The sequence below is a fragment of the Oculina patagonica genome, chromosome 8, assembly GCF_052425735.1.
Source record: "Oculina patagonica isolate OP01 chromosome 8, crgOcupat, whole genome shotgun sequence".
In the NCBI taxonomy this organism is placed as follows: domain Eukaryota; kingdom Metazoa; phylum Cnidaria; class Anthozoa; order Scleractinia; family Oculinidae; genus Oculina; species Oculina patagonica.
The window spans coordinates 34,233,788-34,257,573 of record NC_135765.1 but is presented as its reverse complement, the minus strand read 5'-3'; the positions used below and the strand labels follow the sequence as shown (position 1 = coordinate 34,257,573).

The 23,786-nt window shown below is 36.0% G+C and overlaps 1 protein-coding gene across 1 annotated transcript; it reads right to left on the bottom strand.

The window, feature by feature from the left end:
- Positions 1 to 23,487, bottom strand: LOC144662116 (transmembrane 9 superfamily member 2-like). The gene is made up of 21 exons (XM_078522857.1): positions 23,245 to 23,487; positions 22,145 to 22,212; positions 21,548 to 21,605; positions 21,367 to 21,405; positions 20,030 to 20,157; positions 19,058 to 19,193; positions 18,738 to 18,865; positions 16,932 to 17,058; positions 16,166 to 16,251; positions 14,550 to 14,655; positions 12,430 to 12,562; positions 11,860 to 11,921; positions 11,562 to 11,619; positions 10,183 to 10,240; positions 9,333 to 9,434; positions 8,228 to 8,285; positions 7,840 to 7,893; positions 6,386 to 6,489; positions 4,863 to 4,974; positions 3,690 to 3,861; positions 1 to 1,369 (listed from the first exon to the last, which is right to left on the bottom strand). The coding sequence occupies exons 1-21, from the start codon at positions 23,383 to 23,385 to the stop codon at positions 1,284 to 1,286; spliced, it is 2,016 nt and encodes a 671-aa protein (XP_078378983.1). The 5' UTR covers positions 23,386 to 23,487; the 3' UTR covers positions 1 to 1,283.
- Between the last annotated feature and the right edge of the window lie 299 nt (positions 23,488 to 23,786).

Below are 23,786 nucleotides of genomic sequence, written 5' to 3'. Positions count from 1 at the left end.
TTCAAGGATTCCGAATTTTAATCAAGTTCAGACTCCCTTCGGAAACATCATTTTCGCTGTGATGCCTTTTGCTGCCATTGAATCACCAGTACAAAGGTTACATCACATCCATTTTACTGGGCTTAGAGATAACAAAATTCTTATTACAATTGTCTTACATGTTCTATTTATTTGTACACAATTACTGACATAATACAGCATTATCAATTTTATTCTTCTTCTTAGCAGCAAACCCTTCCCTTTTATTAGAATGCATTTCATGCATTTGGCTAGCCGTTTTGTAAAACAAATATTAGGTAATTACTATTAAAATTCGCTTGATGATATTGTTAATTTTAACTTTCGTACCTTTTGCTATGTCAAACTAAAACAATCTATAGCTATCTGTAAAAAGTGACTGTGTAAAAATGTATCTTCCATTTCAGTTATTAAATATGCAATAAATGTATTGATTGCTGCTTATATTAGCTTTAAAAGCCACTAAAGAGGATTTCTTTCTTTTCCTCTTACCGTTAGCAGTATACCGATAGCTTTTTTAAGTTATAAACTATGAACTATAAACTTAAATTTTATATATAAACATGTAACGTGCAAGACAATTAAAAAAGAGATGGAAATTCAATGTCGTGGTAAGCGTTCCGCATGACGTTGAACTCGGATATTTCACGTTAATTTGTGTTTGTAGAGGACTGCTTAGAAATCACGATTAAGCAGGACGCACGTGTAGAGCCATTATGCTGCTCACTAACAAACGTTTTGTTCAGTGATATTCCCGCTCTCCCTCACATTAGTACAATATTGGTTAAGCCTCATTTAGCCCGATCTCGGTCTTTTCTTCCGTGCCTTAGCCTGGTGGGAGAGGGGGAGACAAAGGTTTTCAACTTACAAGGTGTGTAATAACGTGGCAATAACGTGCCAGTTATGACGTCATTTCACGCCAAAATGACTTCATCGATTTAAAAAAGTCAGCCATCTTGGATTTTTAAATTTCTAAAAATGTCAGAAAATCTCCAAAATTGATTTAAAAGAATTAAAAAATAAGCAAGCTACAACTGTAACGATAATAAAATAAACAGTTTATCTAACTTAAATCTCACTAATACTGAAAAGTTAGCCTAAAAAACACCAAATTTCAGTCAACACCCCTTGAATATACAGGAATACCCAGGGCTAGCTCCAACAGCACTTGATTTTAGGCCTTCACGTCCTTCTTTACTCGAGGAGCACTGAACGAGACCCGAGAGAACGACTGACAAATTATGGATAGTGAGATGTTGCACCATTCAGGTCGTGGCAGGCTGTTCAGGAGAGCTGATGCTACTGTAGATTCTCCTAATGTAAAAGAAACAGGTGAAGAATCCCACAGTACCTAAAAAGCAACAGAGGAGATTCGTGGTTGTTAAAGGCATTGTAAATTGGCCGCACAAGACAGCAAGCCTCGAGTGAGCCATACAAACAAAACTTTCTTTAAATCTCTTTACTGACTACCATTTATTAAGTAATACGGGCAAAATCTTTTGCAATTTGTCGCGCAACAATGTTACATTGTAAAAAATTACTTCCATAATAAAAGAAAGTTTAAAGGTCAAATGAACAGAAATTTCGATTTTTTTTCTATTTTTTGCCCATGTGTTTATTAAGAGCCAAATAAACATATCCCGAAGTTTCAAAGTAATCGGACATTGCATCGCAGAGATATAGCAAGTTGAAAAGTGTTTCTTTAGGCCTTCATTATCGTAGAGTGCTCGGAAAATTGTCGGAAATTAAAAACTTGTGACGTCGTAATTGGTGTTTTTGAAGACGACCGCAGACCGATTCCGCAGACCGCACGTTAGAATTTAAATAAATGTTTTTAGTGATATTTCGAGCAGTTATTTCGTTCTGTTCGGCCCTTTTTCAGTTGATTGACTGTTGGTTGTTGTTCAGAGACGCGCATTTTTTTTTGTAAAATAGCTAAAGCTCAAAAAAAGCTTTAAGTTTTGTTTGCTGTCGTTCTGCATAATCATGTGAGACAGGTAGAATGCACGCTGGTATGAAAACAAATCAGGAATCTCTATTGTTCTTCTCATTAGCATTTTACGTTAATGGCTGTGGTCACATCTAGACTGCTAACTATAGTTAGGACGGCGTTAACTATAGTTAGCTATTTCGGTAATGTGATCGCTTCTCTGTTCGCCCTAACTATAATTAGAAAATTTACGCCTCGCTGATCCGAAAAAATAAACACTAACTATAGTTATACCCAAGCAAGGTTCATGGGTTAGTCTTAAGTTTACAAACGAAAAGCCAATCAGAATGCGACAATTCTTTTCGCACGTGCGAGATGAACATAAATATGCAAAACAAAGCGTCAAGGGAAGGAAAACAAGAAAAACAACATGCCAAAAAAATACATATCATCAATGTTAGCAAAAATAAAGCTTGAATTCTCCAGTTTCTAGCATCCTTACTTCATTTTATTTTCTTCAACGCCGAAATGCCGTGCAATAGAAAAAATAGAGGAACAATAGTCCATTTTACAGTTGCCTGCCAAGTGACCTGGCCTTTGAATGGTAGTGAGGCTGGAGGTGACCTTGCATTGATACAAACCTTTCTGCTTTATCATGTAAATGCAAACTAGTTAGCATCAGAACAACATGATTTACACAACAAAAGCAGTGAGGTCTGTATCAAAACAAGGTCATCTCCAGCCTCACTTCCATTGAAAGGCCAGGTCACTGAGCAGACAACTGTAAAATGGTCTATTGGACACAGGTCAACAACAAGGGCTGTCATGAACTAATTTAAATACCAAATTATTCGCAACCTAATCAGAACTAACTATAGTTAACTGCATTGGTGTGACCGCAAAGACGACAGAAATTACTAACTACAGTTAGGTATGACGTCACGTAATTGAGACTAACTATAGTTAAACTTTAGTTACGTCGTAGATGTGACCGCAGCCAATGAGCAGAATTATCTGCACGTGCGTTAACTATGCACGCGCGTTTTAAATCTTAGTACACTCAAAGCCGTTCTCTGCCGAACAACAACGTGAAATGACGAAATTCTGCGTATGTTGGAAACGTCAGCCACGACGGCTAATATTTTGTTTTTCTATTTGAGGTTAAACGCTCTCTTTGAATTTTCAGCGGGAGCTAGTTCTTATACCAATAAATAAGCAGAATATGTCTTGAAAGTTGCGAGATTCTCAAGTAAAATATAAATTCATTTTCCACCAGACGTTGTCGTTAACGTTGCCGTCGGTGCGGTCTGTGGAATTGGTCTGCGGTTGTCTTGATAAACACCAATTATGACGTCAAAAACTCGTTCCATTCCTTCCATTTCAGTGCTCAGTCATTCAAAAACGTTTTTGTGAAGCCTTCGGAAATCTTCGTATTTTTTGCTGTTATTCACGCTTTAAGGTTTGGAAAGCAAAACCTTTTCTTAATTTTACTCAATAATGGATAGTTTTAGCGTTTTGTTGGTTAAAATGGCATTTTGAAATTTCTGTTCATTTGACTTTTAAAATAATATGCTACCAATAAGGTAGATCAGTAAATAACAATCAACCAAACGGAAACAAGACTGAGAAGCATTAAGACGGACTAAGATCTACGTACTTAAGGCCCATTTTTGCCCAGCTGGGGGAAAGGAAATGTTGACGATCGACGAACTAGAACATACGTAAAATACATAAGACTCACCTGTGAAAAGGAAGAATATCAGCACCATGATAAGAGTGTAGCCAAAGTACAAGAAGGTTGAGGCTGTTCCAGTGATCGTCAACTTGGTGACAAAGAAATGAATAGAGTACAAGAAGAAATACAACGCCACAATGCCTCCTGGCACAAAAGACGACCACCACCAGCGATAATCCTGATTCCAAATAAAAAACAGAAACTAAGCCATATTTATAAATTGCAGAGTTTGATACCAATGTATTCCTTACAACCATAGTAAATTACTGGAAAAATTGTATCCACTTGTTGGTCTGTGGTACAACCTTAGTGTGAAACCAAACAAATGAATTACTTAGAAGTACTTCCATATGGTACACTGTTTATTACATATATGCTGTACAAGCTATGGTGGTTCTAACTATCGAGTCAGTCTGTCGATGAAACCATACTTTGGGGCCATTCAAATAAAAGCTATTAAGCAGTATTTGATGTAACACTTCTTATTAAGCGGTACAAGGTGATTTTAACTTTACAGTTGGTGTCTTAAACTATAGTATGTGACCATTTAAATAAAAGCTTTTGAGCAGTACTTTCACGTGGTACTGTTTATTATATTCCATAACCCGCTGATAATTTCAGTAAATATAGGTTAAAAGTCAATCCGATTAGATGCATTATGCCTAGCTATATAGACAACAAATACAAGCGGAACTTATGACGTTTTATTTCGGTACTACTCTATACCATCTTCAACATAACATACAAAGCGCAAGGTTAAAAAGGTTGGTTATTAGCATAAACATGCACATGAGAAAAAGAAAGAAACAAAAAGGTAACCAAGAGAAAAGGCACAGTTCTCTGCTGGCTTTGATGCCATTGTATTGTTCAGCGATGGTGCAAGACACTTGATGTGGCAAGCTTCTTTGTACAGAAGGAGATTCCAATTGTCATCACTGTCAATTGTTACGGTGTTGCGGCGAACTACTTGCAGAAAGAATTCTTGGATCATGGAATTAGATGGTGGAGTGTTTGATTGAATAAACCTTATATGTACAAGGTGGTTCTAACTTCACAGTTTTTGCATTTGTGAAGTTTGTTTGTTGTATCAGTGCACGTTCATTTTATCTGAGGTCATAATGTAAATACTCGAAGACATAAAGAAAACTATCCTGACTTCTTTTCTTTCCGTTTCCGTACCTCATATCGAAGACTATTGTGGCATAAAATCACAGATGTCACTATCACAGACACCAGCAAAAGTAAGACCGCAACAAACAGGAAGCCAAACATATAGAACACCTGATGACTCCTGGGTGAGATGGAAACAATATTACAATCAGTGTCACTAACCACGAACAATTTTTTTTATCTTTTAACGTTTCAAATTGTTTCCAAAAAAATAGACCAGGATCTTTGTTATCCCACCCCACACATTAGAATATAATTAATCCAGACCTAAAACTATTACATTTACCTTTACGGACGACTTTAAGTAGAAATGTCTTTGCATGAAGAAGCTTAACAGTATAAGTACATTGGAACTCCGTTAATATGGACACCAAAGGGACACGCAAAAGTGGTGTCTGTATTAAGCGGGTCGTGAGAATAAAAGTCACTGACACATATTTTATAGATTCAAAGACAATTTAAAAGCAACAGAACGATAGCTAATGCCTTAATTATCTTTAGTTCATACTGAAGAAACCTTACGCTAACTCAATGAGTCAAATGTCAAGCATGACACGTAATTATGACGGTGCTACTAATAAAAAAGTATAAACCTGTAAAAAGTTTTCATTTTCTAACAGGGTGCAATTAGCACACAATTGTTACAAATAATTATGTACGGTGCAAAGATAAGCAGGGACCGAAAAGTGTCCGTAAAGTGAGGTTAACTTTGCATGAGAGCATTTCACTTGGGTCACAGAAGTGTCCGTTGTCCGTCGGTGTCCGTATTAAATAGGTTAATACAAGAGAACACGTATAGCTTTTTGTTGGGACAAACAAAACTGTCCGTAATAAGCCGGGGTCCATATTATCGGGTGTCTGTAAAGTGGCGTTCCCCTGTAAAACAGAAATATAGTAGAATATATCCCAATTTCTCAAACCTTCAGGGGCAAACGAAAATTGCTTCGAGAAATCGGGAGGTTCGAAAGTTTGGGGGTAAAATTACAGAGAAGTACTGTTCAAGGGAGCGAAAATTGGTTCGAGAAACCGAGGGTTCAAGAAATCGGGCTTCTACTCTTTTGACTAAAACTTACATTCAAAGTGTATAAAAAACGTTCAACATAAAAAAATATTCATGTCGTGGGAATTAGTTAATGATTTAAGTACCGAAGGGGTACCAAATTATTTGGGAGTCCTTGACAGATCTTCATACTTAGTGATACAATAAGCTAGTGGGCTTTATCTATAAAATAAAGTAGCTGTGACACAGTCGCTGCATCGTCAAATAAATTTTTCAAGCCTGCCCTCCGTCAACCTCAACCGTCCTTGTTCCTTGTTTTGAATTGTACTTTAGAAAAGCCTGATTTTCAGTAGCGTCCGAGTGTGGTCAGAGTCGTAATTTGAAAAACCGTCCGATTCCACTTATGATCCAATGACAAACTAGATTGTCAGAGTTAAAGAAATCCTTTAAACCTCTTCTCGTCTCAGTAGAGAAAAAGTTTTTTAAAATTCCTTGATTCTACGTTATAATAATGTTTGGTGCTTTTACATACCATAGACTATTCAAGATGAAAAACAACTGACTGAAAATGCAGCCAAATGTCACAAATGCGCAGAAAAATATTGCAGTGGCTCTCCAAATGTTCGTCCGGATGTCCTAGAATGAAAATTATATGCAAACATAAGTAAATCACATCATTCAGCTAAATCATGTGACGTCAGAAGTGATTTACACAGCATAAAGGTTAAATAGAATAAAATGAATGTTTTATTATAGTAGACTTTGATCATGTTCTTCAAAAAACCTGTGAATCTGATTGGTCTCCACCCATTATTGAATATTTGCTGGTAGACCACAGACGCATGCCCATGGCCCTTAAAAGAGAACATTACTTTTGACTTTTAACTTAAAACACCTAAAATTGTAGGTTTGCCAGTTTCCGACTGCTCGATCTTGTTTTCTAGTGGCCCATAAGGCTGCCTCTTATCTCCAGGCATCAGACTACCAGTTCCCTGTTTGCCATAGGAGAAATCGTGGCTTAGTGGTTAGGGTGCTGGACTTGTATTAGGACGCCCCGGGTTCAAATCTTCCTCCCTGCCATTAGATGAATTTGTGTTCGGTAGTCCCGAATTCAACTCCTCTACTCTTTGAAAATAGCCAACTGGTCATTCTCCTGCCAGTTGGAATTTTTACAAGTTTCTGTCCAATTTGCAACATTTAGTTTGTTTATTTACAGTGTTCTCAATTTGCACAACAGTTCTAAATACTCGAACACTTTTAAAAATAAAGTGATTTTCTTTTAGATTTTATTTTTAAGCGCCATTTTTGTACTCCACAAGGCTGGTTAAAACAATATTTGTACTGCACGAGACCGGTCCTTTTGACCGCATGAATGATTCATGATTTATTTCACCAAATGTTGACTTTGCACCGTTTTTTAATCATGAAATAATTCAAAAACGGTGCAGTCAGCATTTGGCGAAAAAAAAGTTGGAAAATAAATCTCTTATTAGACATTTTAGTGTGTATTATTGCTGAACATTTTCACTTGCCAGTGTATTTTGACTCGTCCTTTGGGCCCGCCTCCCCAAAATACTGCAAGGCTCGTAAATATATACAACAATGCTACACACTAAAAAGCCTAACAAGATATATTTCCTCCCGCATGAGATGCTAGTCCATTGCAGGGTTACCCAAACTACTTCACCAGTACCCAATTGAAGAAAGGCATTGTAAGAGTATTGCCCAAGAACACTACAATACGACTCTTGCCAAAGCTTGAACACTGACCGCTCGATCCAGGTCCATGCACACTAACCGCTAGGCCACTGCACCTTCCGCAAACTTTTATAAAACAACTATAAAAATATGCTCCACTCCACTACACTCAAACAAAGTATGCAAAAGTGAATGGTTAAGTGTTTTACCGATTACATTAAACTTATATGCATAGTTTGGAATTATGACCAAGTAGTTAAAAACAACTGTCACAACATTGCACGGTACCTTTTTGGGAATAGGCCTGGGTATTTTGTTGATTTCGCCTGGATTTTCAATGGCCTACAAAAAACACGTTTAAGACTATTAAAACTAAGATTGTTTACAGAATGCTGTATAAGCCTATTTCTGGATCAGTCAGTTCATCACTTATGATTATAAGGCTGTACAGCATGCAGACGTGCAGGCATGTTCGTACTTTCAGCGTGTCAATATGCTTGCACCATTTACAGTCGCCAAACAAGAGCTGAAGGGTTTGGATGCAGAAAATAATGATAACAATAGTTAACTTTTAAGTAGCACATGGACAGTATTATTGTCTAGAAAAAAAGTTTGTAAATATGGCATATTATTACAACTAGTAAGCCATAAGTTATCATAAACGTAGAAACTAAACCTTCTTTTTGTGCCCAAGATAAGCCCCAAAGAAAGTAAGAGGAAACGAAATACCAAACCTGTTGACAAAAACAAGTGGAATTAAAAACATTATAGCTATCCCCCACACGCATTGCGTGCCTATAAAACGTTAACACGGAAATTTACAACAGGTCTCAGTGTTATATTAATCGTGGCGTGTTCATGTGCAACGGAGCTGCCAGTATGTGAAAATAGTTTCCAGATCGTCCATCAACCAGAAGTTCTTTTTTTGCCATGTTCGGGTCTCCATACTCCACGTGGAACATCAAACTGTTTCATCCCACTAAGTTTCATCAATGGGTAGGCCATTCTTCTTTGTTCTGTACAGATTATTGGGCTCACAACACTATTTTCTTAAAAACAGGCAACTCGTACCGCCACTACTGCTCCCTTTGGGTTTTTTTTAATAAGACACATCAAAAGTATGTAGCATTTAGTAGGAAGAACTGGGCTTGCTCTTCAAGATGAGACAGTTATTTGTTGGTTATGACGTCATATACCTCATCAAATTCGCCATCTTTTTTATTTCACTATTTTCTCAAGTCAGAAAAAAATTTAATATTTCTACTAAATTATTCAAAATGAAAATGAAATGTTACAGAGGGTTTCACATAACTTTTGACGCACGGGTTCCGAAGTTTGTTCGGAATTTCCGAAGTTGGCGACGAACTTAACAATTTGATTACGTAGTTGCAAATCAAGTTTCGAACTTCGCAGCGAAGTTCGAAATTCCAACGTGAACTTCGCAACGTAGTTCAGAAACTTAAGTTTGCTGAAGCGGAGGTATAATTCTTTCACCCCTATTTCAATTGGGAACGGCTCACCCGTTTTTCCCGCCTGGCTTGGCCGAGAATTTCGCCTGTGGAACGCCTTTGGAACGGCTTTGATTCAGACGCCGTACTTTTCATGTGCCGAACCTAATTAATATATTATTATAATGTATTTTGACAACTTTGATTGGTTTTATTGGAAATGTATTAGGAACGAATACAGTTATTATTAATACTATTATTATTATTATTATTATTATTATTATTATTATTATTATTATTATTATTATTATTATTATTATTATTATTACTTACCACATGGCCAGAAGGGCGGCCAGTGTTGCAGCTGGAACTGCAGCTGATGAATGTTTGCTCCACAAAACAAGATTTAAAATCAGGAACATGCCAAAAGTCAACCTTAAATTAGATGAACGTAAGCATCAGCCTATTACAGTGATATTCTATTTCAATTTCAATTTACTACTATATAATTGTATCATTATATAATATATATTTAGTGTTAGGACCTCTATGTAAACCACTTTTAGTGATTGAGCTTCCTAATAAAATATTGTTATTCTTATTCTTATTATTCTTTTGCGAGGCCTAGCAGTTATTCTTTTAGGATTAGCTCATATCAACCCAAGAGAAGGGGGTTAGCGTCTTGGGGGCTACTCGGTAGCAGCTTGCAGAAGATTTTAGGTATTTAATTGGCGATTTTAGTTTGGGGAGGGGTTCAGAATTTTTTGATAACTTGTCACTTGCGTACGTTGTTTGGTATGGATGGACAAAGCGATAAGTTTGTAAGGAAAATGTTGTCTGAAGTGCTTCATTGCTCAATAGGCAAGTGAGACACTTAGCTACACGTAATAATCAATTAGAAGTTGACAAAGGTACCTAATAAAATTAACTGCCGCATTGAATTTGGAAAGTGGGCATTTCGGATGTCAGCCCTTTATGTCCATCGAACCAAAAGTTATAAAGACACGAATTTTAATCACAAAAAGGTCGACACCAGGCATCAAATTTAGACATATCGGAATCCCCCTTGGATGGTTGAAAAAAATTGGGGTGGGGATGTTGACAAATGATAAAAGCAAAGTAAATTATGTTTTTATCACTTGTAACATTGGAATGTAAGTAAGGCATGGACACTGAAACCCACCCAGGAATGAGAAATGCTGTCAACCGTACATTAGATTTCCAGAACTCACCACCAAACACTAAAAATTAAAAAGAAAATGATCGAGTTAGTCCAGAAAATACCACTGAAATAGAATACATTACGTAGCTACTAACAGCTTGCTTATTCTGACTTCTAGTCAGACTTACTAACATAGCTTCAATACAAGCAATGGAAAATACTGTCGCTTGCATCTAAGCGTGAATACTCGCCACCGATCGAAACATGATCTCACTGGATGTTAAAGGTGACATGATTCAACATCAAACAGTTGGTAGACCGTAAGGGCACTTTCACACCAAAATAATAAAGCAAAAGTTTCAACACATTCCGATTTCGAAATGGAAGAAGGATTGGATATGGATACTTCTAACGAACATTTGCTCCTGATCTGTGTCGATATGCATTTGCAAGTTCACTAAAATCACTTCTAATGATTTGATTTGTCCGTTCTCATTGGGGTGGAGAATTTGAACGCAGACTTGATTTCTGGTTATACATGTCCCAGTAAACGAACGTGAGTTTATAATCATGGCGGAGACCGATTATCTTCTATGTATTGGTTATCTTCTATGTATTAATTATAGAATAGAGAAAAAAAACTGTGTGGCTAGTCTATTTATAAAGCTGTTTTGCAGACAGGATTTTACGAGATAAAACAGATATAACAGTTATCTGTTTAATTATTTATTTTTCCTGGGGGTGGGACAATTTGATCACTGAAAATGAGCTTATAGTAGGACATTCAAATGGCTTTTGGCCCAGGGAGGTTGAAATTTATATGTAAATTTTCCAAAAATTCAAATGCCTGGGGGGTTGCCCGGAGGGGTGGGGGATGTTGAAACTTCGATTTGACTGATACATAAACTTCAACTAAAACTGCTGGAGCGATCTGTAGTCATAGGTTAAAATATAAAAATGTTTAAAACAGATCTCAAAATTTAAAAAACCGATACTCTAAATTTTTGATCGCCTTCTGCGGTCTTCTTCAGAGAATGATGGATTTTTGCAAGGTTCGCAGAATTCTAATAAGCTACATCGACGTTATTGTAATAAACTTCAACGTTTGATGATAAAACAATATTGCCACGTTTGATATCCAATCAGATCATGTTTCGGTGGCGAGTGTTCACTTTTAGATGCAAGCAACTGTAAATGACATCATAAACTGCAAGTCTGACCTATAAAGAAATTGGTCTGCTTTTGAATGTTTTTCGTCTCAAGTTACTGAGTTTGGTCTTAACATGACAGAAAATTAACAATTGTATGTCTGTTAGTTGATAAAAGAAATGGCAACTCCAGTCTTCAAGACCACTAGATCATTCTCAAAATAAATATAGGTACACTGTAGTAGCACATACTTTTGTACATTCTAGCAGAAACATAACCAGATGGAAATCCAAGACAAACGAACAGCACCTAAAATGTGAAGAAAACATAATCACTGTTTTTTAAAAATGTTATAAGTTAATTTCATTTTCAGAGAGCACTCAAGCCAGCTTGTGTTATGCTTTGTTATCATACAGTGGATTTAAAACAAGGAAAAAGCTTTACATTCACAAGAACTATAATTATCACAGCATTGTCACAAAACATTATTCGAGCGGGTCATTTCATCATTGGGCAAGTACGACTGTAAGTTTGTAGATAAAAGCTTACCAGAGCAAAAGTCAAGAAGGCTCCACGGTTTGGAGGGCACAGTAATCCCATACATGCAAACACTGCAAAAATTAATTTAAAAAGAAATAAATTTCCATTTTCCCTGCCTTTTTCCATACAAATCTTGTAAACTTTTAAAACTTTCAAGCCGCCATAAACGTAAACTTACATTTAGACACAGTAACACACAGTAGACAGAGTACTGGACAACACAATTGCTGGAAGAACCAGCGGTTTTCTTTGAGGTCCATAAAAAATAATAAAATACTAACAAAAATACCATTAACAAATTCAAATGTAAAAACTTCGAAATGGAAAATATAAACACAGATCAGTAGTCTCAAAATTTGCAGTCTTACTAATTCCATTACGTTCTTTCCATTTCTGACATACATTTCGTTCCCCAGCATTACAATGTCACGTGACAGGTTTATACAAATGGCCTATTAAAGATATCTTGATTGCGTCAAATTGGCAGCAACATGACAGTCACGACCCTCTAATAGTCTCTAGAACAAATGATGTATCACATAATTATTTTGTTGCAAAGTGTCCCACAAAGCACTTTACCTAACGTTCCAATTATGGTGAGAGAGACCTGGCAACCAGTGCCCAACACAGCAGACAGTAACATGTGCATTCGTGGAGGACGGAACACATCCCCGTGAAGTGCCTTCCAGCCATACATTGCAAAAAAGTCATCCTTTTAAGCAATAAATAGTATAATTTATTACATCATTTTTATAGTTAAAAGTCGACGTTTTGGCACCATCTAGATGCCATTCTCAACAGTAAATATGAGTTGTTGCTAAGGTAACAGAGTTTCTAAACAGAGTCTGTTTGCACGTTAAGGATTGGTCGCAGCTTGCGAATGAAAAAAATCTCTTTGATTAGGCAATCCATTTTGTTCTTACACTTTGCAAGCACGTGAAATTAATTTAAGAGAGACGCAGGTATTGGAACATTGTGATCGCCCACGTAATTCTTATAAATGGACGACGTTTTCTTGGAGGTAGGTTGTGTGTGTATATGTTTGTATTCGTCCGTTTTGTATAATTTAATTAGTTGCACATTTGTATTTTTTTTTTGACATCACACTGTTGAGCCTTAATTTTAAGTTAAAAAATTTAATTTCATATTCAATGGAAAACGCCAGCAAAGACTGTGTTTGTTAAGGTTCTTTGTCTTCCTGACCTTCATATTATTCGGAAGGAAAACCTTGAATAGATTGGAAATTGCTGTTTACCTATGTCTAAACTATGCCAGCTAGCTTAAAAATAGTTTCTTTGAATGTAAGGGGCATTAGTAATTTCAAAAAGAGGCGCACTATATATTTTCAAATGGTGTCGCAGAAAGAACACAGATGTAATTTTCTTACATAAAAACGCACTCAATTTTATCGACAACAAAACAATGGAAAAGCGAATGGGGCGGCAAAATGATTTTTTCACATGGTAGTCCAAACTCATGTGGGACCGCAATTCTAATAAGTAACAAAGCGAACTGTACAGTGCTTTCTACTATTCCGGACTCCCAGGGGCGCTTCATTATTTCAAAAGTTCAAGTTGACGATAAGGTTTATGTACTTCTGAATATTTATGCACCAAACAAAGACAAAGACTCCGTTCAAATTTTTAAAAAAGTTATTTACATGTACCATGCTTCAAACTTATAATTTGGATTCTGAGGAAAACATAATCTTAGGTGGAGACTTCAATTGCCCTTTAAACCCTATTCTGGATAAACGAGGCGGAATAATGATACCAAGAAAGTCGGTCGCGGATAAGTACAGAAAGTTTGCAAAATGAGTTAGATCTTGTTGATATATAGAGAGTTAAAAATCCTCAAACAAAAAGTTATACATGGAGTCAAAAATCACCTATAATATTATGTCGTTTGGATTATTGGCTATTTTCAAATAATCTCTGTGATTTTGTTAACTCTACCGATATCATCCCTGCTATAAAAAACTGATCATGCAGCAATCAGCTTAGTCCTCGAGTCGGTGAAATTGGAGAAGTCAAAGGCCCTGGAATGTGGAAAATGAACGCTTCTCTTTAAGACGATGAAGAATTATACATAAATTTCGAATAAATTATTTAAATGTCAATATACCTCAATGGATAGCAGAAGGGGAAAAGGAATTGTCTGACAAACGCTGTGTTTGGGATTGGGTCAAATACAATATTAGAATGCATACAATCAAGTACTCTAAAGAAAGAGCCAAACATAGAAATGAAAAAGAAAAGTTAATTCAACAGGAATATAAAGCAACCAGGCTGTTTGAAAACGAACCAAATGATTTAAACAAATCTCGTCTAAATGAAATTAAAGAGAGGCTTAAATTGTTCTACGAAGAGAAAACAAAAGGAATTATCGTACGCGCAAGAGCCCGCTGGCATGAGCATGGTGAAAGAAGCTCAAAGTATTTTTTGAATCTAGAAAAGCGAAACCACGTCAAAAAAACACATCAGAAGTTGTTAGTTAGCGGTTCTGTAACAACGGACCCATACCGCATTCTCTCCGAACAAAAACAATTTTATCACAACTTATATAAAACAAAAGATGTTGATCCTGATTGTGTAAAGAATTTTATTATTTCCCGACCTGTGACAACCCTGATCATGAATGCATTAATCATATAACATGCTAAATAGCTAAGGTACACATAAAACTTGTATTTGCCTTACCACAGGGTCAACAGTACTTGAGGTAATGTTTTTGCATAGAATGAGGTGCAGTTTTGTGCACATGCCTCCAGTTAAAAACAGCAAAACTACCAAGGAATTCATGATGCTAAAAGATGAACAAAAATGAATCTTATTAGCCAAGCACAAGGGCAGTACTGGGAGAGTATAAGCTCTAGGTCTTGACAGCACAGATCAAACATTGTGCAAAACCTTCGAGGACTGATATTCTCTCAGGGCTGATATTCTCGCAGAAATGTTTTGAGCAAACTTGTTAAAAAGAGATTTGTTTCACAACTTTACTACTGAAAAAGAGATGCAGAAACTTAACTTTTGCAGACACCTCCCATAAGTGGGCACTTTCCATTAATGGACATATCCTGGGCATAAGTGGACACATGGATCCCAATAAAGGGCACCTCCTATAAGTGAGAACCTCCCATGAGTGTCAACCTCCCATGAATGGCACCTCCCATAACATGAGTGGGCACCCTAGCCGGCCTTCAAAAGTAGGGAACTCCCACAAATGGAATCCTCCTGTAAGTGGGGAATGTCGCATAAGTGGGCACCTCTATAAGGGACCTCAAAAAAGGGAAAACTTCTCATAAGGGGTGCAGAGTGTGTATCACCCATAAGTGGGCATCTCCCTTTAAGAGGCATCTCCCATAAGGAGGCACTTCCCATTAGTGGAAACCTTCTATTAGTGGGCTCCTCCCATTAGTATTAACCCAAATTGTTTAAAGGTGATTGGTTAGTAATTAGACTGAGTGGAGCACAATTCAGGAACTAATCGTGTGAGTATTTTCAAAATCGACTGAGTGCGCACGCGAGGCCGATATGAAATTACGAGCTCGATTACTCTCTGAATTGTATGACACGTGGTCCAATTATATACTTATCAATCGCATCGATAACAAGTTAGGAAGTCTTTGAGGACCTTTTTTGTGTGAAAAAGTCAAAGGTAAATTCAATTGCTTGTATAAACAGTGGGAAAACAGAATGAAAGAATCCATTTAAATTCAATTGACACGCGAATGGTGTAGGTGTCCAATTACAGGTATCCAATTTGAAGTTGCTCAAATTGGATACCTGTAATTGGACACCCACATGAATGCATGCCAATTACGCGTCAAATAGGCGTGCGCAGAACCAATCAAAATCCAGAATTTTGTTATAGATATGATTAATATGATTATTATTATTATTATTATTATTATCATCATCATTAATATTATTATTATTATCACTATTATTATTATTATTATCATAAATATTATTATTATTATTTTACTATTATTATTATTTCCAAAAGGTCTTGATAATAGCAGGCAAGTAAAGATTAAAAAGAGAACGACATTTTTTTTTACATGCCCTTTTTAAGTTTTCCCTACAAAGATATTTATTTTATTTCTCCCAACAATACAACACATAGAAAACTAAGAGCAATGAATAACAAATAACTGTGTATGTGCGTATGCGTATACGCATATATGCATATGTGTATACGTGTATATGTGTATGCGTATGTGCGTATATTTGTATAAGGTGCGTATGCGATGGACACTTATTTCTGAGCGGTACTGTACATATAAATCAGGCAAGAGAGAGATTGTTCCCACCTAAACCACTGGACCTTGGTATGCGGCATTGAGTCAAGAATGTAGTCCCAACGTGACGCCCACTTGTGATTGGGATCTTTCTCTGGCTAAAAGAAAATGTTAACTTTTAATTCAAATACAGTCAAACCTCCACTTGTGAACACCTCCCATAAGCGACTGCAGCATACAAACACTTCATTTGAAAAGTCCGCTAAGTGGACACCTCTGTTACAGACACAATTTCAGGTTCCACAATAGGTACACAAGTACTGGACAACGCTTTGCTGCATTTATTTATCGTTAATACAGGCATATCCAAGAGAAAAAGAACAACCATAAATTGTACCACAATGTACAATGAAAGAATTTTTTTCCAACACTTTGAATTTGCTATTTGTAAAAGCTACGTCCTTATTGTACTTATAAAGTAAAACGTGTTGATCTTTCAAAAATGCAAAACATCAGTGTGACAAAGATCATATTTATTTACTTACTCGTAAATTAGCCATTAAAATAAAAGCTGCACGCAGTATAATTTAAAACCAATAATTCAACCTAATTTCGTTAGTTCAAAGGAATTTATTGGAAACAGCTAGCAGTGAATCTTTCAAGAGATTAAAACAAAACAAACATGTACATGTAAAGAGGTTAATGGAATGGTTCATACATGAACAGTCTGACTAATTTCTGAATAAATTGTCTATTGATTATAAGTTAGACAGCATAAGCCAGTGAAACAGGCCATAAAACACAGTATTTCCCTTGTTATTTTACTTGATTGACTTACAAGAAACATGACAGAGTAGGAGTAGGCGATTTCAACTTTATCTGTGCCTTTGAGGTCAATTGGAATTCCCATAGCTCGAAATCGTAAATCAGGATCATCACAGTCACCTTCACTTTTGTGTTCAATGCTGTAACAGAACAAAACTTGACATTACTGCCAGGATTTCCCTTTATAAATAGAAGAGGTGATGCAGAAGAATGCAGAACAAGTTGAGAAACTGAAAAAATCTTGGGAAAGCCTACAATGAGTTGTGAAAATCAAATCAGCCAAAAAACAAATTGAGGGCTACACATGGCGAGTAAACATGCAGTCCATCCACACTGAGTGACAAACTCTTCACGTCCCGGGCATATTCTAATGAATTTGTCTGATTTAACAAAACTTATCTTCCCTGACACTTGCACTATCAATTAACAATCTGATCCTGAATTGTTACATTGTATTCATGGTGACCTGCAGGGTGATCTCAGCCAATAAATTAAAGCTACAGGGACTGCTCATGTTTTGTTCACTAGTGTGACTTTATAAATATTATTTTCAAAACAAGTTTGCCTCAACCAATTTTATCTATTAAAGGTGTGTTATTTTCACATATAAGCAAGTCACGATCTGCTTATATGTGATCCGACTGATCTTCGATCAGTCGGATCATGGTGCATTAAGACCAATGAATCTACTCTGGGCAAGGATTTACCGATTCCTTTGATGCACCATGATCTAACTGACCTTGGATATTGAAACCCTTAGACTGATCAAAAATATAGTAATTTAACAAGAAGCTTTAAAACAGCTTACAACCGGGTAGTTGCACCTTCTTTGTCTAGAAAGCAGAGAAAGCCATGGTGCCGCACAATAAAAATCTTAAGAAAGGCATAATCACTTGAGTGACACACAAGTCTGAGGTTTGCGTGAGTCACGCAGTGTGCGTGAGCTGGATTTCCGGCCTAATAAAATGGCATATCTTTGCTTTACTCCACATTTATGGATAAATTCCTGCTTATACTTGCAAATAATTTAATAAATTATTTTTCTGTTTCGAATCTTGAATAAGGGTGTATATATTTGCAACATACGCATATAGCTCTCACATTTGCCCGTTGGAATTTTCTAAACTGGCAAATGCGACGGCTTTACGTGTGTGTTGCAAATAAATACACCAAAGAGAACACTAGAGCCATTTCAGTTTTCACTAATATTAAATAGTTTGGACATGTCAACGTGTAACGTGAATATTCAGTGTTCACTCCAAGCCAAACGTCTGAATAACATCAAAAAAAAAAAATCACACGAAACAGACCGCAGAGTATTCGTAAATATTTTTAAAATAGGTGAATGATTATTTATAACGCTACAGGCGAGCGATTGCCAGTAAAGATCAAAACTTGCGTGACCGCAAGGAGTCGCCTGGGCCCTGAGGGTAATGCTTTCATTTATAAATAGCTTGGGCATGTCAAAACACTTTTCGCATTGTAAACATTCAGTGCCTGCTGAGAGTCAAATGCTCGCATGACACAAACATACATTTAACACTGAAGACAAAACAGAGTGTTCGTAATACAAGCGGTAGCTAACCGAAACATCAAAATCTGTGTGGCCGTGACCAAGGCTGGGCTGCATGCGTCTGGAATGATTTATGACAAAAAAATCTGACCCAGATTATGAACCAGGCCCAGGCCCCGCCTGGTTAATTACCTTCTTGTGTGACTTGGGCCTAATTAAAATCATGACTTACAATAACTATTACCCCGGTAATATAGCTACAATTGCCACATTCATGTTCAATGTACACACTTGAGAGTAACATACCTTCTTGGAGTAACTTTTGCTGACATCAGACGAGATCCATCCCAGTCTTCTCCTGTACCATCATGGTATTTGATTTCAATATCAACGTGATTGAACACGTAGTGCATCCCTCTTTCATTAAATTTGGTCTGCAGATAAACAAATACAAAGAGTGCTTGTCAGCAAAAGGAATGTTTTAAAAAAGTCATTGCAACATTGCCACTGACAATACTTCTTTGTGATGATTATTAGCACAAATGCATGTATGATTATTTACTGTGACTCACGAAATATCAAAGTAGCAAAAAACTTGTTTGAACAAAATAATCAGCAAAACTTACACTCGTCACACAGGCATCGCGTTCTTGTCCATCTTCAGACACGTGACAACCAATAGGAAATCCAGTTGAGCAGTACTCTCTATCTTCTTCATCTACGACAAAGTAACACCATGTTACAGGCATGTTGTCAATTATCCTGTGAAAAGAAGAGTACTTGCTAGATTATTATGACTACATCATTAATACTGACACTTTTCCTTGACCCAAACAACAGCCCTCTGTCTCACTATGTATCTGAAAACCTCATTAATAACTTAGTTGAATATCAACTATACGCTTTTAGTAGCAAATTTGGAAAAGCTGACATGTCGAGCATCAGCCCTTCGTCAGCACACCTTGTTTATTTATTCACTCTGGTAACATGACCATGAAATACACCAGATGGGATACATTTGTATCTAACAATTTGAATGAAACTGAAATGTTTAAAATTGTTTTACATGTAATTTATAATACTATGTACACTGTAATACTGTGGAACGGATCAGGTGTGTTCACTGTACTGTGAACAGGAGTTTAAACACGTTAATTGAATCAGAAAAAATTATACCAGTAATCTAGTGTATAATAATGGTATATTTTTAAAGTCTTTCCTACTTTTGGCTTCAGGTATAGGTACCACAATACTCTGTAATTGAACCAACCCAGTTAATACAACCATGTTCAGAGGAGTTGAAAATAACTGGTACAATACAATTTTTACCTTTTTAACTGCAGCCTTTTTTTGTAATTTTTAAACCTTTTTATTTCACGAGAGCGTTTTAACGAGCTTCGGCTTCTAAGCTCTTTGTGGCTAAACAAATTATGTCTATGTCTATACAAATTTTATTGTCACCTCTCCAATTGGGGGCTTTTCAGAGACAATGAAAAGAAGAAAAAAAAAACAATAAATATAATAAATTGTCTATAAAAAATTATTGAAAAAACTATTTACAAGTACATATATGTTGGTGAAGTTAGTGATTTTCTTACCAGTGATTCTGATAATTAAGAGCGATACCACTTCTCAAAAATTCCAGCTTTTTCATATCTTTACTATTACCACCTTGGTATGTTTTTTTACAAAGAGTTTTGCATTTCACTTCTTTCTTGAATGTTATCTGTTATAAACAAACAAAATGTTGCATTGGTGCTTGAAACAATCTGTGTTGCATGTTGAGTGTATCCCAGTTAATGCAAAAAATGTTAAATTATGTTTTAAAATTAATGTGCATGTATAATTATATTAAAAATTTGCATTCAATATATATGTTGTGGTTTAATTTTATATTTGGTGTAAAATTTTTCAAACCAGTTTGATTTTTATTTCCCTTTGTCTTAGATTATAATGAATATGAGACAATGAAAAATAAAAATCAAACTGGCTTGAAAAATTTTAAACCAAATATATAATTAAACCACAACATATACATAACAGTAATAGTTCATATTTATAATACACTAACTCCATAAAAAATGATGAAAAGTGATTAAAAAACTCATTAATAATTCATAAAGAAAATACAAAAGAAATTAATGTTTAATGAGTGTCTTTATATCTGATAAAGACACGGCTAAACTTTACGTCCAATTTTCTAGGCCAAAATAATCCTAAATCTAAAAATTAGTGCAAGAAAGAGTTAATCTACATCAAAAGATTTTTAAGCCATTCAATAAATTCGCAGTACGTGTTTCATCAAGTCTAAAACACTCGGCTGCGCCTCATGTTTGAAACTTGATAAAACACTGCTGCTCATTTATTAAACATTACATAAATAATTATTAAAGTGGTCATAATGTGCACTTGGCTTCGAGCTAGCTAGAGTTTATTTGCATGTTTACAAGCACAAAACATGACTGAGGAGAGCAACAATTCCATCTAGTGGCAGGGTAGAGGGCTTGCACCTGGGACCTCCAGATTAATATTAACACCAGCACTTTAAACCATTTTCAACACTGCCTAGCTTTTAAAGTGAAATACTGTATCTTTATGCAAAGCAGGACTATTAAATGATCAGGGTTCAAAAAAGTATCATCTCAGGTCATCTGGGACAAGAAGATTTTCCTGCCAGGAACTTTTCATTCTCACTTGACCAATGTGCAAGGGCCTAGGCAAGTTGTCTGACAACTAAACTGTAAATTAATTAAACTGGTAACAAAGTCAAGCAAACAATTTCCCTAGGGGAAAGCAAAATAAATTTATTTGATAGCTGCTTGTCCAAGAACAACATATGGTACTCTTGAAAAATAAATAAAATGTTGACTGATGGTTGCTTGTTCCAAGGTACGGGGTGCATGTGTGCATGTCACAGTCAGTAATATGTACTTACATTGTAGCTAGATGGTCTTATCCTTTCCCCTAACACAACCTACAAACAAAACAAAATTTAATTATATCAATTGCAAGCAATTAGGAAATCTTTAAAAAAATGATAATGTTAATTGCCAATGCACCCAATGAAGATTTTTTCCACTATAGTGGAAAATATACATAGATTTTGTTCACTATACCTGGCCAAGATTTTCTGTAGGTGATGATTCGCTTAAGGGAGGGGAACAGAAATCAAAGCTGCAAGAGAAGGCCAAACGCAATTAGGCTGATAAATAATTTATCAATAATTCTAATTATTATCAATAAAATTAAATGAGGTTAAAATATACTTAATATTTAACTTATTTAACGACTAGGAGCTAGCTGCTCTGTAGTTGGTGTGGCATTAGCATGACGTTGGCATGGCTTGGCATTTATTAGGCAGCGTACTTTGGCGACCTGGTAGTCACATTCTACATACATGAATGCTTTGGCATACACTGAACATGCTAGGCCTGTTGCAGGGCAATTTCCGGTGCACTCATGGTCAGCGGTTTACTGTCAAGTTTTTATGCGCCGTCACTGTGCTTAGTGCTCAATGAGTTCCTGTTCAGTTCAAAGTTTTTTGACATTTTTCCCCTCCCCCCACACCCCTTATTATCCTTTAGTTGTTTGTTTTGATAATCTTTGGATGCTATTTTTTATTTATTATTGTAAATTATTTTAGCATTCTTCAATTAACACAAGCTCTAAACATTTGTCTTTTCTATTAAATAACAGAAATGATTAAAACTTACCTTGAATGCTCATAAGGTATCACTGTATTCACAGAGTCTAGTGGGTTGACAAACAACTCAATTTTGGACTGTAAAAACAAAAGTACCGCTAGGTATAATCATTAAAATAGGTTTTTACTGTAGTTTTAATTCCCGTCAATACCAACTGATCATTGATCAAAATTAATGATCAGTTAGCGATTATGAATTAAGTTGGTAATTATTAATATTATGCAATAAGTAAATGTATATGTATTGTTATTGATTTTATATAGAACAGTGGAACCTAACTTCCTATGCAACCACCTCTCATATTATGTTAATTATTATTGACCAAGTTTTCCAAAAATTATACTACAATTTTTCCAGTCAAATTACTCTCGTAAAAGTTACGTTAAGTAAGCACCAGAAAGTTAAATTGCATGCCCCAGTTAAAGTGTGTAAATGCCATTTACAAACAGATGATAAATTATTTCAAGCTGTTGTTTTCGGCCTGAATACGTGCTGGGGTATTGAAATGAAATAAAAATTTGTAATTGACTGTTCCGTGTGTTGTTTTGCCATGAAAAAAGTGATTATGTGAATGGCCCATCATAAAAAGGGGATTTATTTGCAGCATATGTATAAAGCACTTGCATTTGTCCATTGGAATTTTAAAAACTGAAATGTGCCAAATTATTGAACCAGTGATGACTTTCATTCACAACTCGCCGGTAATTGCTGTGACATTTCAAAATACAATAACACAATCAGCATAGCTGGACACTGGGCACCTTACATGCCGTGCGCAAATCCAAATCCGTCTAGTAGGAACTTTTTTCACTTTATTTTGCACTTCAAGGTGATCAAATTTCACCACGATAGATGTTTGCAATACGAGGAATATCAAAGCATGAAAAAGATTTCTGGAGTGTACTAAATTGTTAAGGAGTTTTGTCTTCTGGTCACGTGACTTACCAAATATGGTCATTACTATCAAAAGTTAAAGCAACTTCCAAATTAAACAAACATGGCCAAAAACTAAACCAAGGATACTAGACACAATAAGGGAGCCCAAGATATGACAATTAGAAGTCATCCATAATAACCATCTACCCCCTTAAAAACAAAAAATAACTCACCATACATGTGGAAGTTTCTTTTCCGGGTTCACAAAATGATGTTGGAGTATGAAAGGAGACGTAATGTGTCACACAACGAGGAATCCACGAGCTTAAACCGACGAAAACGAGGCAAAGCAACTTGAAATGATTCATCTGCATTATGCTTCACCAGGTGTTTTTCAGTTAGAGATGGAGAAAACAGTAAAACGTAATACACGATTATTCCTGCTATGTTGGTTGCTATGTTGCTGTTCGGAGCCGTCGTTTTTATTTTGGTCACTAGTCTCCGAGCAGCTCAACAGCACGCGAGGGCCCTAGACCGGGCAACCCTAAAACACGGAATCCAGAATCCGGAATCGGAACCGGAAACCGGAATGTTTTAATATTGAGAATGAGTGACGAGAGAAATGATTCACTATAGCGACGACCAATAAACACTTGAAGAAAAAAACTTCTGTTGTTTTTCTCGTCGTCCTTAACTTAACGCGAAAACGATTTTAAAAATGTGGCAGTGGATAACTCTATCCATTTAGACCAAATTAACAATATAAACGTATAAA